Source organism: Myotis daubentonii, chromosome 1 (assembly GCF_963259705.1).
Source record: "Myotis daubentonii chromosome 1, mMyoDau2.1, whole genome shotgun sequence".
Lineage (NCBI taxonomy): Eukaryota > Metazoa > Chordata > Mammalia > Chiroptera > Vespertilionidae > Myotis > Myotis daubentonii.
Window position 1 is genome coordinate 108,987,697 of NC_081840.1, and position 17,285 is coordinate 109,004,981.

General features: G+C 48.8%; 1 protein-coding gene across 2 annotated transcripts in view; it reads left to right on the forward strand.

The window, feature by feature from the left end:
• Positions 1–48: 48 nt before the first annotated feature.
• The window catches only part of SCAMP2 (secretory carrier membrane protein 2), a 33,444-nt gene continuing 16,207 nt past the window's right edge, over positions 49–17,285 (forward strand). Inside the window, exons 1-3 of one of the 2 annotated variants that reach the window (XM_059656831.1) lie at positions 49–236; positions 14,361–14,429; positions 15,341–15,442. In XM_059656831.1, the coding sequence (XP_059512814.1) occupies positions 180–236; positions 14,361–14,429; positions 15,341–15,442 (228 nt within the window). In that variant the 5' untranslated portion in view covers positions 49–179. The remainder of the gene's footprint in view (positions 237–14,360; positions 14,430–15,340; positions 15,443–17,285) is intronic. The other variant, XM_059656840.1, reaches the window with a different exon arrangement.

Below are 17,285 nucleotides of genomic sequence, written 5' to 3' on the forward strand. Positions count from 1 at the left end.
GGAGGGCGGAGCGGACCTCTGTTACGTGCAGGATCACGCCCCCTGGGGAGGGCGCTGCGCCTGCGCCGGAACGGCCGTCTCGCTCCCGGAAGTGGAGGGTCTGCCAGGAGAGAGCCGCTGGGTCTCGGTGCCCGGAGGCAGAAGCGCTCGCGAAGCTCGCCCGTCAGCCCCCGACTGCCATGTCAGCCTTTGACACCAACCCCTTCGCGGACCCAATGGACGTAAACCCCTTCCAGGTAGAGCTTCCAACACATCGCTCGCTCCGGTGCCGGAGGCCGCCGCCCGGGCCTTTTCCCCAGCGCCAGGAGACGTGGCGGGGGAGGGACGGGCCGACTGCCCAATGGGAGAGCGGGCTCTCCAGGCCGGCCTGTCGTAGCGTGTGGGGGGCGGCACCAGCAGCAGGTGGAAGGCTGGGCGCTGGTAGCCTGGGAAGAGGTGCGACCCTCTAACTGCCCAGACAGAGCCCCTCTGACCGGGTGCCCCGGGGAAAGGGGCTGGAGCAGACTGGAGGTTCCTCGAGTGTCAGAGAGTAATGGCTTCACCTACCACAGGTGCTCGGTGAAGTGTGACTACCACAATCCTGCAGTCTTGGTTTGAGTGAGTCACGTTAGGAGAGGGATGACAGCAGCATAATGAAGAGGTGGAAGGCTTAGTGGGATGGAGAAATGTGGAGATCCCAAGACAACCCCGTCTCCTCTCCCCCAACAGCCAAACTAGCGTTTAAGGTATAAGAGGACCCCAGAGATTTGTCAGGAAAGGAAAGCTAGGGAGAGAGTGAGAAGCTGAAATATGGCCTTGATAAGAATGATACACTTTGGCCCGGCCAGTGTTGCACAGTGGTTGACCATCGGACCCAGCACCAGGAGGTCACCGGTTCCATTCTCATTGGGGCGCATGCCTGGCCTGCGGGCTCCATCCCCGGTGGGGCGCAGTCAGGAGGCAGCCCACCAATGTTGATGTTTCTCTCTCATCCATGTGTCTATCTCTCTTTCCCTCTCCCTTCTCTAAAATCAATAAAAACATTAAAAAAAGAAGTACACACTCTGGCCAAGAGCCTGCTTTGGACTGGATTGGCTAGATAGGAGAGCCCAGGTTAGGGAGGGAAGAGAAGTGAGAGAGCTCTGCGGGTCTTGATGTTGGTCTGATGGACCTGTAGGTGGTGGCAGGGTAGTTGAGATGCAGTGACCTATGAGTTGACCTCACATTTTAATCAAACGATGGAGGAAGAAAGAGTCTTCCTACTTAAAGCCAAAACTTTTCTGCCTTTGAGCTAAGGGGATAGGGGCTCTCTTTTTCCATGATGAAATACTGGGACTCCTGTTAGTGCCCAAGCTCCTGTGCCTCTTGTTTCACGTCTGCTTAAAACCAGTTCTAGGAAACCTTACTTGTGTTCACTGGTGATTTATGAGCCCTGAGGTTTCTGCTCTGTGAGGATGTCACCAGGCACATTATTAATTCATCCTGCTTGGACTTTGGTAGTTGTCAGCTTCATAGTTTCTTGGAGGTGTAGGGGAAGTTTTTGGAGGGGTCCTTCCTGCAACTAACAGCATGAACTTTCTCACCTTGAATCTCCTCAAGGACCAAAGCCAACCCAAAAGAGACTAGAACAAATTTTCTATACGTTGTCAGGAAACTCAACATTTTATGCTTCTTTCATGGTCTCAAGGTACCTTAGCTAATGGGGACCCTCAAGGCAATTTGTTAACGTGTTCTTTGTAACATCAGGGAGTTCTTGTATCTTAATACTTCCTGACAGGACCGTTAGCAGGACCTTGTCTCTTAGGTGATTCAGTCATCTCTGTTAGTTGAGTAAAGAAAGAGCATTTGGCCCTAGCCGGTTTGGTTCAGTGGATAGAGCATCAGCCTGGGCACCAAAGAGTCGCAGGTTTGATTCAGGGTCGGGGCTCATGAGGAGGCAACCAATCGATGTGTTTCTAAACACATCGATGTTTCTCTCTGTCTTTCCTTCTCTCTCCTACTCGACCTAAAAAATCAATGGGAAAATATCCTCAGTAAGGATTAACAAAAAACACAAACAAAAAAGAATATTTGCATTTTATTTGCCAGTGTCTTCTGGTAACTGTTTTTGCTTTAATTACAAAACTACTGTATAATACTGGAGTTTGAGTTTTCATAAGGATCTAGTAGGCTTTTGGTGTGTGTGCTGTGTAATCACTCGCTTTTTTTTTTTTGTCCTGTCAGAAACAGAAATAAAATATCTGTTGCTATCTGACAGAGGTGGTCAGCTTGTCCCCACGGCTAGTAGTGGGCAAGATAGTTGGCCTGAGTTCAGCTTTGTATTAGTACTAGCTTGAAAGTATTAAACTACATCTTCACCCCCAGAAATGATTGTGCAAACGGTGGTAGAAGAAACTTCTGCATTCAAGCAAGACAATTTGTCCATCAGGCAATCCCAGAATATGGCAGGATAGGAAACAGCTGTGGGCCTGTGAAGAGCAACATCTGGTTGGGGAATCCTTTGAAGGAAGAAGAGAGTTGGCTGGCTATGATTCTTCTTCATACTCTGGGCTGGTTTCCCCCTTGGTGCACAGTTGTGTGGGGAGAAGGAGCTTTGGAAGTGAGGCCCCCAAGCTCCTTCTGGAGCTGCTCTCCCTCTCCTTGTGATGGCAGGATCTGGTTCCCTGACTGCCAGGGCTGGGACAGTGGAGGGTGCAAGCCTTTGGGTGACAGGGTGTGAGCCCAGCTTCATTACCCATGGTGTTGGCACAGAACTCAGGAGGGAGGTGAAGGCCAGCCTTCAAAACAGAGTCCTTTGTTTCTATCACCTGATGGTGGGTTGTGAAAATATATTTAGCATCCAGAGTCCATGGTGGACTATTAAAGCTGGGAATATCCTCAGAAGTCTGTTCTAACCCCTTCAGTTAGAGATGAGAAAAACAGGAACCCAATGAGGATGGGACATGCCTGAGTCACTGGATAATTTGCAGCAAGAAGGAGCCCAGACCTGGATCTCATTCCCAGAACAGTGTTTTTCTAAAGGTTTTTAAACTCAGATATTGTCTTAAACTGCTCTGGAGTTATTTAGCCAGCCAAGGAAAAAAAATGTTATGTCATCATCACCACCACCATCCTTAAAATGAGAGGACTGCCTGGCTGGTGTGGCTCAGTGGTTGAGCATTGATCTATGAACCAAGAGTTCCCTGGTTCGATTCCCGGTCATGTGCCCTGCCCAGGTTTCGGGCTCAATCCCCAGTAGGGGGCGTACAGGAGGCAGCCGATTGCTGTTTCTCATCGATGTTTCTGTCTCTATCCCTCTCCCTTCCTCTCTAAAATCAATTTTAAAAAAAACATTTTAAAAAATGAGAGTACTGATAGGGGTGAAAGTAACAAATTAGCATTAGCAGAGCTATTTTTCCCCCCAGTGTGTGGTGCTGGAATAATTGCCTTTTGCTTTTTTAAAAATATATATTTTTAAATTGATTTCAGAGAGGAAGGGAGAGGGAGAGAGAGATAGAAACATCAATGATGAGAGAGAATCATTGATCAGCCGTCTCCTGCACGCCCCACATTGAGCTGGCAACCCGGGAATTGAACTGTGACCTCTTGGTTCATAGGTTGACGCTCAGCCATGCCAGCTGGGCAAGACAGTACTTTTAAAGTAGTGTATGGTCTGAGTAATAAGTTTTTGGGAATCACTACATATTTCTTTTTTTTGAGGATTGATAAGGCTTGTTAATTTGTTAAAGGCTCTGAGAAATCCTACAGTAAAGATATTTACTCAACTTTGACCCAACATTTCTCAAAGTTATTAAACCATGGAATCCTTTTTCTGCTAACTTTTGTAATATTTCATGAAACTTCCAGTTCTCCTTTAAGTCCTCTCCCTCTCCCTCCCTCTCTCTCTCTCTCTCTCTCTCTCTCTCTCTCTCTATATATATATATATATATATATATAATATTATAATAATAATAATACATATATATTATTAATTTCAGAGAGGAATGGAGAGGGAGGGAGAGAGAAAAACATCAATGATGAGAGAGAGAATCATTGTCCGGCTGCCTCCTGCACATCCCCTACTGAAGATCGAGGTCACAACCTGGGCATGTGCCCTGACTGGGAATCAAACTGTGACCTCCTGGTTCATAGGTCGATGCTCAACCACTGAGCCATGCCAGCCAGACCTTACCCATGTTCTTTATCCACCTCCACTCCCACCCCTGCTCCACACTGTGGGTGTGGCCTTTTATGACCTCTTCCTTGTGCATGGTATAGTTATAATTGGAATTATTAGAAAACTTCTTGCAAAGTAAGAGCTGCGAAAGAAAAGTTGTCACAAGAGTGCAGCTGAGGGTTTACTAAACTTGTAGAAGGAAGCAGGAAACTGCAAGCCAAATGTTGCTGATTTCACAACCTCCAGTGGCACTCCCTAACCCCTCTATTAACGATGGTGCATCTGCTTTGTACTCTGTGGAGATGCTTGTCTTGCTTTGGACTGATTCCAGTATATCTGCTCCTAAAAGTTTCTCAGTCTTGTCATGGTAATGAGGAGGTAAAAGGCTAAAAAGGTAGGCATTGTACTGTTCATTTGATTTTTCAGCAGTCCACTAACAAGCAGGTCACTCAGGCACATGCCAGCGTTGCTTTCCTCCTTGGTATTTCTGCCAGGTTACCCCGGTGGCCTGCATTGATCTGAAGAAGGGGATTGGACCAGCTGGTGGTACTGAAGCAGTGGTTCTCAACCTTCCTAATGCTGCGACCCTTTAATACAGTTCCTCATGTTGTGGTGACCCCAACCATAAAATTATTTTCGTTGCTACTTCATAACTATAATTTTGCTAATGTTATGAATCGTAATGTAAATTGTTGTGCCCAGATTTCAAAGTTCCCAAGACCCCCAGGGAGCCAGTCAGTCCGATGCAAAAGCAAAGAGTCATTTATTTCAAACCCGGGTTTGGCTCCCCTGCCACACTCACCGATGCAACGGTAAGCTCCAGTGGCCGAGAGAGAGAGACCTGATGGGACAGGGGGTTTTAAAGGGGGGTGGAGTGAGGGCAGGAGAGGGGACTGTGGGCCCCGCTGATTGGCCAGGCGCCAGTCGGTACAGGATGTGGTCATAGTGATGGCGTGCACTTCCCTTGATTATTATTGGTTAGTCCAGAGAAATCCTGGGTGTGGCTAGCAGCGGCTTCTTCCCGTGAGGAAGCACATGGCACCCTCCCAAAATGGAGGACCCAAGGCAAGATGGAGGGCGCAGTCCTTGCCCGGCTCCTGCTGCCGCCGCTCGAACTCGCCACAAGGCAGGATGGCCCTCCCGCACAGCACCCGCAGCTGGCCTGCGGGCAGACCGGGACTCCAGCGCATCTGGGCGGCACAGGCCCAGCAAACGGGGTGCGGCCGGTGGAGCGGCCCAGCTCTGGAGGAGCGGCATCCGCTCGGAGCAGGCCCGGCCCATGGGGCCGGCGCACTGCAGCATGGCGGCCTCCCCGAGCTAGGGCACGCGCCCCACTCTGCTGCCGCCGCTGCTGCACTGGGCCCGGTCCGGGGGGCAGCGGGCGGGTGGCAGCCCGTGCCGGGCTCCCGCCGTGGGCCGGGGAGCCAATGCCCCCCCCCCATGGGGCCCGGCGGCCGGCCCACGCAGGCCCCGGCCCCCCCGACTGGGCCCCGAGGGCCGCATGGACCCCCGGCCCCAGCGCGGGCAAGCGGGGAGCCGACCACGGGGGAAGGGAGGAAAGAGCCAGGTGGTGAGGCCTTCCGCTCCTATGACCTCCCCCGTGGTCGGTCGCCGCCCGGCCCCACCCCTCGGCCCGCCGCCGGCCACCACGCAGCCGGTCTGGACACTCGGACCCGTGCCGGGGAGGCCAGGCCCTACGGTGGGAGCGGAGGGATCTCAGAGCCGGGCGGTCAGACTCCTCCCCCCCGCACCGCCCAGAGAGGCGGGCGGTGCGCCTTTCATAAATATCTGACATGCAGGATGTATTTTCATTGTTCACAACCCACAGGTTGAGAACCGCTGGAATAGAGAAAGCCTTTAGGTCTTCATGAGTTTCCAAATCACACAATTTATCACTTTCACATGTTGCCTCTGCAGTTAAAAGATAATCTCAGTGGTGTGGCTGCTTCCTGAGGATTTAAAACATTTTTCTCCTGTGGGAGGAAAAAGTGGTGCCAGAAATGTGATTTGGGTGTAAACAAAGTTATATGAGGTTCTCTGCATAGACACTGAAGGTTTTGCTGCTTTCCAGAGAGGGTAGGCTCCAGCTTGACTCTAACTTTGGGAATTTCAAAACCACCAAATGGACCTGGTAGGAGTTTCCCATGGGACAGGAGAATTATCTCAAGAAATTTATCTTATACATTTAGAAGTGTCCTGGAGTTCTGTCCTTGACTTTTTTCTCACTGTATACTTCTATGAGTAATTTCTTCAACTTGCATGGCTTCAGAACAGCATTCACATAACAACGATCCCAGATCTAGTCCTTTATCTAGCTCTCACTTATCTCCTGAGTTTCAAACCAGTATCCATCTCCCACTTGGACATTTCCATCCATTCCAACCAGTTATATTCCATATGTATCTCCATTTTGACTCAGTATCTTCTCGGATCCTCTTCCTGCGCCCACACACCCACGTCTGAAAAACCTGTTCCTTTTGTCCTGTGATCACTTTTTTTTTTTTTTTTTTTTGTCCTGTGATCACTTATCATGCTCAGTGGTCGCCCTGTTCCCCAGTTACCCAAGCTGGCAACTCAACTCCTTCCTTTCCCTTCCCTGCCTCCTCCTCTCTTGCTCTGTAGTAATGCCATATCCCTACCAATCCAGAGAGTGCCCAACATTATGGCATCTACCTGAAAAGGGTCTCTGGGGTCTATCCCCTCTTCCCTTGTCCCCAGCTGTCATACTTTAGTTCAGGCCTCACTATCACCCATGTGAACTGCTGTGTCCCAGCCAGTCTTCCCGGCATCCTTCCGCCAGTATTGTACAGTCCCCACTGCTGGCAGAGGAGATCATGGCAATCCCTGCTCACAATCTCTGGTTTTCCTCTATTGCCCATAGGGTAAAGTCCAACTATGCAGTCTGGTCCTACCCCTTCTTCAGGTTGGATCCCTGGTGCTCCTGGCTGCTCTCTGTACACACACCACTCCACAGCCCTCAGAACCTTCTCCTGTTCCCTGAACACATGCAAGCTGTTTTTAAAGGTGCCAAGTCTCTGCAAATGTTATTTTTGCCTTGCCCTTTAGTGCTTGCTAAATTTCTTTCATTTCTCAACTGAGAGACCACCTCAGTAAAGCCTTTTTATTTTTTTTAAACGGTAGTTTAGCCTGACTGGCATGGCTCAGTGGTTGAGCGTAGACCTATAAACCAGGAGGTCACAGTTATTCTCAGTTGGCACATGACCGGGTTGTGGCTCTATCCCCAGGGTGATCCCTTGTGTGGGGCGTTCAGGAGGCAGCTGATCAATGATTCTCTCTCATCATTGATGTTTCTATCTCTCTCTCCCTCTCCCTTCCTCTCTGAAATTAATAAAAATAAAAGAATACTTTATTGATTTTTATTTTTTTAAATTAATAAATCTTTATTGTTCAGATTATTACAGATGTTCCTCTTTTTTCCTCCCATAGCTCCCCTCCACCTGGTTCCCATCCCACCCCATGCCCTTCCCCCTGCCACTGTCCTCATCCATAGGTGTAAGATTTTTGTCCAGTCTCTTCCTGCACCTCCCACACCTCCTTCCCCCCAAGAATTGTTCTATGCCCCTGCTTCTATTATATTCACCAGTTTATTCTGACTTAATTTTTAGGTTCACTTGTTGATAGATATTTATTTGTTGTCACTTTGTTGTTCATAATTTTTATCTTTACTTTTTTCTTCTTCTTCCTCTTCTTAAAGAATATCCTTCAGCCGAAACCGGTTTGGCTCAGTGGATAGAGCGTCGGCCTGCGGATTGAAAGGTCCCAGGTTCGATTCCGGTCAAGGGCATGTACCTGGGTTGTGGGCACATCCCCAGTAGGAGATGTGCAGGAGGCAGCTGATCGATGTTTCTAACTATCTCTCTCCCTTCCTCTCTGTAAAAAAATCAATAAAATATATTAAAAAAAAAAAAAAGAATAGCCTTCAGCATTTCATATAATCCTGGTTTGGTGGTGATGAACTCCTTTAGCTTTTTCTTATCTGTGAAGCTCTTTATCTGACCTTCAATTCTGAATGATAGCTTTGCTGGGTAGAGTAATCTTGGTTGTAGGTTCTAGCTATTCATCACTTTGAATATTTCTTGCCACTCCCTTCTAGCCTACATGGTGTCTGTTGAGAAATCAGCTGACAGTCATATGGGTACTCCCTTGTAGGTAATTGACTGTTTTTCTCTTGCTGCTTTTAAGATTCTCTCTTTGTCTTTAGCCCTTGGCATTTTAATTATGATGTGTCTTGGTGTGGTCCTCTTTGGATTCCTTTTGTTTGGGGTTCTCTTCGCTTCCTGGACTTGTAAGTCTATTTCTTTCATCAGGTAGGGGAAGTTTTCTGTCATGATTTCTTCTAATAGGCTTTCAGTATCTTGCTCTCTCTTTTCTTCTGGCACCCCAATAATTCCGATGTTGGTATGTTTGAAGTTGTCCCAGAGGCTCCTTACACTGTCTTCATATTTTTGGATTCTTTTTCATTTCGCTTTTCTGGATCGGTGTTTTTTGCTTCTTCGTATTTCAAATCTTTGACTTGATTCTTGAGTCTGCTGTTGGATCTCTGTATATTATTTTAAATTTCAGTCAGTGTGTGTTTAATTTCTGACTGGTCCTTTTCCATTTTTTTTTGGCATTCTCATTAAGATCCTCGAAGGTCTCACTAAGTTCCTCGGAGGTTCGTAGGAGGTTCTTGAGTAGCCTTATAACTGTGGTTTTGAACTCTATGTCCTCCATTAGTTTGCTTTCCTCCCTTTCTTTCATTTGTGACATGTTTCTTTGTCTTTGTATTTTTGGCTGACTGTGAGGACCCGCTGTGTCTACAGTGGAAGAACTGCTGTGCTGGAGGCACCCTTATGGGGTAGGACTTGCTTCAGTGGGGCTTTGGTGCTCACTGAGTCTGTTTCTTGAGTGTGTCCCTTATGGATGTGAGGAGTTGAAATCTGGTGTCTGACCAGGGGTACCCTGGCTCCTGGATCTCCAAGTCAACCACTGTGTGAGTCCACCCAGCAGGAGCTACAGTGATATCAGCAGATTTCTCCTCTTTGTTTGGGGTTTGGAAGTTTTGGAGTTCTCTGATCCAGCTGCAGTTTGTTAGGTTAGGCTGCAAAAGTGCAGGTGATTCCTTTGCGCTGCGCACAACTGGGGTGGGGATGTAAATTGTGTGGGGCGGGGTCTCAGAATCACCAGGTCGGAGCAAGCAGCAATGGCTGTCGTCAGCCGGCTCCGTGACTCCTGGGGTCTCTGCGTCCCCTGAGTCCTGCGCCCCAACAGCAACAATGATCCCTGCGAGCAGCTCTGCGAGAAAGTCACCCTCGCTTTCCGACCCGCTTCTCCCCGTAGGAGTCTGGGACCCCAGAGTCTCACTGTAAATGAGTTTAGTGCATTCGAGAGCTTGTTTCACCTTCCGATTGAAAAAAACCGCACACCCAGATGCAGCCGCCTCGTGCGGGCCTCTGTACCTCTGTTCTTGGCGCCTCTGCACCTCCTACCCGGTCTCAATGCGCTTTTTTCTTTCCTTCTAGTTGTAGAACTTCCACTCGGCCAGCTTTCCCTGGTTCTGGATGATAGCTGTTTTGTCTTATAGTTGTAGTTTTAATGTTGTTGTGGGGGGCAGCACGTACAGGTTTGTACCTTATGCCGCCATCTTGGTTCCTCTACTTTATTGATTTTTAGAGAGAGAGTAAGGGAGAGAAGAAGAAAAACATCAATGTGAGAGCACAATATGGATAGGTGCCCCCTGCACTCCTGGTACTGCAATCAAACCGGCACAGGATGACACCCAGCCAACTGAGCCATTATGTTCCAGGGGGCCAGGAGGCCAGGGCAGTAAAGTCTTTCTTGACTCTTGCAGATAGCTTAGTCCCTCCCTCCTCTGTGATCCTCTTGCATCTGCACTCACCTTGTTACAGCACTGACTGTGTGCTATCTCTGCCTTGGTTTGTTTTGTGCTCTATACTAGTATTTGCTTCTTGAGGGCAGGAACTAATGTTTTTCCTTGGTATCCTCGCCCTGTGCTTGGTGTGGAATGGTTTGTACTGTAGCAACAGACAGTGGTGAAGGCAATGGTGAGTGGCTCAGTTTGACTGAGAATGGACTGTGCTGAGAGAGGTGCTGTGCCAGGTTGTGCTGTGCCAGGTCATGGGGCCTCCAAGCCAGACTCACTGTCTGTGGCAGGGAGGGAGGCCCGGGATGACACAGGCTCTTTTTAAAAGTATGTGTTTCCCTAAAATAAAAGTAACAGTCACATGATGTAAAATAAAATTAAGGCATCCATTTCTACCAGTCTTTTGCAACTATTATTATTTTGATGTGTTTTCCTGCCAGTCTCTTTTCATGAGTACTTTGGACAAAATGTATTGCTGTATTGCTCCCTATGTTCATAGCTTTAATTTTATATATATATATCTGTTTTTATTGATTTGAGAGTGAGAGAGAGAAACATTGATCGGCTGCCTCCTGCATGCTCCCTGCTGGGGATTGAATCTGCAACCCGGGCATGAGCCCAGACCAGGAGTCAAATGACCCGTTGATGCATGGGGCGACATTCAGCCAACTGAGCCACACTGGCCAGGGCCACTGCTGTAATTTTTAATGGCTGCTTAGGCCATTGAGGGAATGTGTACCAAAACATGCTTGTGCTTACTGTCATTGGATATTTAAGTTGTTTTCTGCTTTTTTCTACTATTGTAAATACTGGTGCAATAAGTGTCTTTGCAGATACAGATTTTTATATGTTTTTGTCATATTTCCTTAGGATGCATTCTTAGGTTCTGGGTCGAAGTACCAAGGTTAACTGTGGCTCTTGGTACACTTGGGACCCAGTCAGCCTGTCTGGGGATGATTGTTTTTTTCTTGTTCTGTGACATAGCCTCTAAAGCAAATAGGACTTCACAGAGCTCCTAAAGTATTGGAGACTCCATGCCTCCCAGATAGAATGGCGGAGTGTTTTTTAGCCCACAAGGTATTTATTTAATGTTTATTTGGAGCCAGAAATAAACTCCACAGTAGGGTTTATTGGGTAGAGTGTAGGATGGGAAAACAAGGAAAAGTCCCAAAGAGCTAGCTCACAGCAGGACCTGTGAACCACGTGGGAAGACATTGCCAAACCGCGGAGAACCAGTGTGTGTTTCAAGGCCCCTCCTGGAAGAGCTCCAGCCTAACTCTGCCTCTTTTCTCTTGGGCCCCTCACACCTAATGACATGGAAATGCTCCCCTGCCCCAGAGCTGTGGCGAGCCTTACTCACTGGGCCTTTGCCCACCTTCCTCCCCTCCTCCTAGAGCCCTACCTTCCTCAAAGCCCTGCCTAGACCTCTCTTCTCCTCCCTTCCTGTCTTCATCCTGCCCTGGGTTCTTGTGCATGTCTCAGCTACCAGATCGTGGACTCCAGAAGGCAAGAGCTGTGCCTTGTTCATCTTAGTGTGTACCTAATGTTAACGGAATGAAAATGAGTTCAGGAGCATTTTGTTATAAATTAAGTAAAAGGCATTAGCCAGTCTGGGGCCTTTGGCATTGAGGGGGTTTTAGGTTACTTCTTTGTAGGTGAAACTTAGCTCTCACTATCCTTTTATTTATTTATTTGTTTGTTTGTTTATTTTTAAAATATATTTTTGTTGATTTCAGAGAGGAAGGGAGAGGGAGAGAGATATGGAAACATCAATGATAAGAGAGAATCATTGATCGGCTGCCTCCTGCATGCCCCCACTAGGGACCGAACCCCCATACCCCCCCACTGGGGACAGAGCCTGCAACCTGAGCATGTGCCCTTAACCAGAATTGAAACCTGGACCCCTCAGTCTGCAGGCCTACGCTCTATCCACTGAGCCAAACCAGCTAGCGCTCACTATCCTTTTAAATAACTACTTGACCCACATATGAATTAGTTAATGCTCGGTGAGTGGAAAAGAAGATTGCTGTTGTTGACTTCTTATTTGTGACTCAGAGTAAAAGCTGAGGATCCTCATTCAGGCCAGTCAGTGTGGTTCTTAGTCACAAGACTCTCTGCGTGTGTCCTACAAAGGGTGTTTCCCAAGAAGGACTTCTCTGAGGCCTGGGAATAAAGAAATGAGCAGAAGCAGTTATCCCGGTCACTCACAGTGCCCGCGTCAGTGTCCTTCTAGAGTGGGGTTCATTCAACCACACATTGATGGTGCACCTTCCATTTGTCAGACGCTATTCCAGGTTTTGGGGGTGCACTGCTAAACAAGGTAGAACTGGGTCTTTCCCTCCCAGGCTTATCACTTTTGTCTTTGGAGACAGACAGCCTTGGATTCAGAGTCAGGTTCAGCACTACTTCTGAAATCTTGGACAAGCTGCTTCCCCTCTCTGAGTGGAGGCTTTCTCCAGCTGCAAACTATTAATATTCCTCCCTCACAGGGTGGTCGTGAGGTGGAATGAGGAGGAGAGGGTGTAGCTTTTCTCAGCCAGGGATCCTCAGCTGAGCCACAGGACACAGAAATTGATTGACTGTTTTCTCCATTCTCTCAAGGATGGGATTTAACCAGGATGGTTCAAGATGCACGGGAGAGAAGTCAAGTCATGGCAGACAGTGGATGCCTTAGGATAGTGGGGCTTAATTCTCTTGAGGAACCAGGTTGAGAGAGGCTAGTAGAACCTTCTTTTTGGATGACTTGACACAGTGGCCATGTCTGGGGTGACTAGAATTTCACAGTAGCATCCTGGTGTGGTAAGCCTGGCACAAAGTAGACACTCAGTAAATGTTAGCTCCCTTCCTCAGTCCCGCCTCCTCCCTACCTCTATCCCTAGGCCTCAGCTTCTCTTGAAGCCACCCACAACTTTCAGAAGAGCCCAGGTGTTCTCAGATGGGAAGTATCCTTGTCTCCCAGAGTGTTCCTGTTCCAGGCTCCTCTTCCAGGGCAAGGTGTTTCTCGGCCCCAAGGCTGCTGCTGTGATGCAGATGCTCCTTCTCTATGCCCTAGCATTTGGGCAGTGCCTCCTAGAGAAAGCAGAGGGCCTACAACATGCAGCGCTTACTCGCAGAAATTACTTGAGCTTCTGCTCTACACAGACCTTCACGAAGCACTGGGAAGCCAGAGTACGAACTAGACACCTGGTGCAGAATTTATGGCCTATTAGTGGAGACAGGATTTGTTTATGGTGACCCTATTGTCTTTTTCTGTATAGAAAAATTAGGGGGTTCCATGGGGCCTATTTAATGTTAACATTGTGTTTAAAAATCCAACTTATGGAGGCTTCCTGGTGGAAGTGAGGCTGGGCCGGAAGGACAGGAGCATCTGGATGAGTAGGGAGTGATGGGGGGTGAAGTGTGCAGACGGGAGCCTAGGTAAGGCCTTGTAACAGGGTCCTTGACAGAGTCCAATGGCAGTCTGCGTACTCTTCACAGCTGTTCCTCCCAAAACCCAGGCATTGTGTTGAGCTAAACCCGAGCCCCATAACTATATGTATGGAGAAGGGGGAGTGTGTAGGAGCTCTGCTGGTTGAGGACAGGATGAAGACAGACTGGCCTCAGGTCAGCCGGGAGGCTGCTTGGGTGAAGAGGGCGGCAGGGAGCCCTGTGCAGGGCTGGCCTTGGCAGAGATCAGATGGGAAAGGGAAGATTAAAAACTTAGGACAAGCTGTGTTCTGAGGATCTTTTTGTATTTTTTAAAAGAATCAAGAGAAAAAAATAACCAAAAATATTTCCCTGGCTTTTTATCTGAGCCCTTTATATCTCTTTATTCCTAGTAAGCACGCTTGATTTAACCAGTCAGCACTAGCACCTAGCAGCATGCTTTTGTTCTAAGACCTGTAGCTGTCCTTTTAAAAATAAGAGGAATAAAATAATAAATAAAACATTACAGAAAGGTTATAAAGTGAAAAATATCCACCCATTCACCCCCACCCCACCCCCACCATAAAACCCCACTACCTGGGGGTAAATACTAGGAACCGTTATGAATCCATGAAGGGCACTAACAAGAACACATTTTTGTATCGATTCCCAGGCCTCAGAGTATAAAGCTTGCTTTGTATCTTCTGGAAAGTCATCTGGGCTGAACCCCTCCTTTTCCAGAAAGAAGAAAGAGATTGCAGCTCTCTGTGGCAGGGGCCGGGCACAGGAGTCTTCAGAAGGGGCTGTTCAGAACACTAGGAAGGGCCATCAGTGGCCTCACTTAGCCGGCTCCCTGGGATTGCCTGCTGGCCCTGAGGTGGTTATGTCTGTTCTCCTTCTCCTCAGCGTCTAATGGCTCTTTTTTACCTCCTCAGGATCCCTCTGTGACCCAGCTGACCAGTGCTCCACAAGGTGGCCTGGCTGAATTCAACCCCTTCTCAGAGGTTGGTGAGCATGTCCTCTTTATGAGTCCCTGGGTCCTCTGGGTGGTGCTGGGGTCTCTGGGGCAAGGAGCCTTGGCAAGACTGAGTGTTCTGAGAATCTGCAGTTCTCAAAGGGACAATCTTTTTGTGTTGTTGTTGTTTTAAATATGTTTTATTTATTTTAGAGAGGAAGGGAGAGGGAGAGAGAGATGGAAACATCAATGATGAGAAAGAAACATTTGATTGGCTTCCTCCTGTGCACCCCCTACTGGGGATCGAGTCTGAAACCCGGGCATGTGCCCTGACCGGGAATTGAACCGTGACATCCTGGTTCATGGGTTGATGCTCAACCACTGAGCCACAGTGGCCAGGCTCAAAGGAACAGTCTTTTATTTTTTTAAAAATACATCTTTATTGATTTCAGAGAGGAAGGGAGAGGGAGATAGAAACATCAATGATGAGAGAGAATCATTGATCGGCTGCCTCCTGCACACCCCCTACAAGGGATCAAGCCTGCAACCCAGGCATGTGCCCTTGACTGGAATCGAACCTGTGACTCTTCAGTCCTCAGGCTGACACTCTATCCGCTGAGCCAAACTGGCTAAGGCTCAAAGGGACAATCTTAACGTGAACTTGAGGAGTGGGGGTAAGATGAGGAAGTCACCAGTTCTCCTCTTAGGGTCCATGATCTGGGCTCCTCCTGAAGAGGGCAGGGCAGTGCCAGGAGCTCTGGACCCAAAAAGGCCAGGGATCCTAGGTTAGGCCTCACACTGCTCAGAGCCTGAGGCTTTTTGGCTGAAAAGCTACAGAGGGAGATCCAGAGGGAGTACTCCTCATAGGCAGGGGCATATCACCCTCCCTGTTGTGGATTTGCCTCCCACATGGCCAACTAATGGCGTCCCACTCACCTCACTCCTTTAATCTGTCCCAAGCAGACAAATGCAGCAACAACGGTTCCTGTCACCCAGCCTCCTGGGCCCTCGCAGCCAGCGGTTCTCCAGCCCTCAGTGGAACCAACCCAGCCAACCCCCCAGGTACTGTTGACAAAGTTCCCTTTTGCCTCTCCTTTCCAGAAAGGGAAGCACCCAGACTAGTAGCTGAATCCTGAGATCGGGGTGGGCAGGGGGGTCTTATTCTCTGGCTTCCCTTCAAGGGCCTCTTAATAATCTCTTTGGAGTTTGTCACTTGCATGTGGAGGGTCTCCTCACATAAACTCTCACCACCACCCCCAATCCTCCCCCCCCCCCCCCCCCCCACTGCCAGCACCAAAAAATAAGCTCTACTCACCAGGCTGGGCTTCTGGGTATTTTCAGACAGAGCATTGCCCTTCATGCCATTCCAGATCCACCTGAGGCCTTTTTTTACTCAGGGCCCGGAATATATCTTTTTTTTTTTTTTCTAACCGTATTTATTCCTGTCTTCCTTCTTATTTTGCTTTGTCCCTTCACCAAATACCGTGAATCTTGTCTGCTTGGTACCCAACCCTCTGTCCCTTGCCTCACTGTTTACCCCACGCTCCTCACTGCCCCTGGTAAGCATGATCCTCAGTGGAGTTGTATGTTGCAGTTCCTCCTTAGACAGGCCAGCAAGTTCCTGCCTACCAGTTTCCTGGCAGTGAGCGAGCTCTCAGAGAGGCAGATGCTACTAGGAGGAGATAGTATTCTCAGAGACAGCTACATGCAAAAGCTTCCAAAGGTAGGCAAAGTATAGGTGAGCATGAGTGAGGGCAAGATGCCTGGATTCTAGTGGGCCCCAGGCTGCTCCTGTCATTTGGCCGGACTTACTCTGAAAGTGCTGCCCCTGCATGGAATCCTGGAATCCTGGGATCCTGGGCCCCACCCATGGCCTAGAATGCTGTGAGGCAAGGCTTAGAGGCAGAGACTTTCTTGTTCAGCTGGGTGGTGGGTCCTGGGTCCAGCTCAACTGAAGTCACAGACTTGGAGAAATAGGCTAAGACCCTCACCGTGGTCAATTCTGCTCCTGCTTCTACCCCTAGTGCCTGAAATTTACCTCCTGAAGGTTGCCTTAGCTCTTTGGAGAACTCATTTTGGAGATAGAGAACACACATATGTATGTACACATATGCCTGGCTTATCATCCTGTGAGATGACCAGTTTGGTATTTGCTCCCTAAAAAGGACTGTAGCCTTCTGGAGGAACTGGGCTCTGGGCTGGAACTCTGGACCCAGCTCTGCTCAGCCTCACGTAGAATCCTCTAGCTGCTTCACTCAAAGGCGTTGCTCTGCCTGGAGAGGGGATAAAGCTTTGACTCTGCACACCATCAAAGCCAGACAGAGCAGGGCCAACCTTAAGGGGCTGTACTGGGATGTAGCCAGTAACAGTTCTGGTGGACCTCAGGGGGCAGTTCCTGGGAATGGAGTAGGTGCAGGTGCTTGAATATACATCCCTCTGGTTCCAGGTACACAGTATGGCCTCAAATGCTTCCCCATCCCACTCACTCTGGCAGGTTTGCACTGTTTCCTTTCACACACACACTCTCCAGGCTCTCAAGTGAGGCTTAGGTCTCTGGGTTTCTGACTACAGGACAATCTGTTGTGATGCCTTCTGCCCTTTGCTATCACCCCAAAGGTCAATGTAATTGAACTTGGCCTGGACTACAGTATGGAGGATGGTTCTCTTATCTCAAGTTTCAGAATGAAGGGGAGAGGAGAACCCTGATAATGGCAAAGGGGCCACAGAGGTGTTTTAAGAGCAGTAGGGGACAGGTCCCTTGGCCTCTCTTTGGTGGTCTCAGGTGCCCAAGACATTGGAGGGGGTGAGACTACCCCTGGAACTCCCAGCTGGCTCTCCCTGCATGGGGCATGGGCCCTGTGACTTCCTGTCAGGCCAACACTGTTCCTCTGTCTCTCATGTTTGG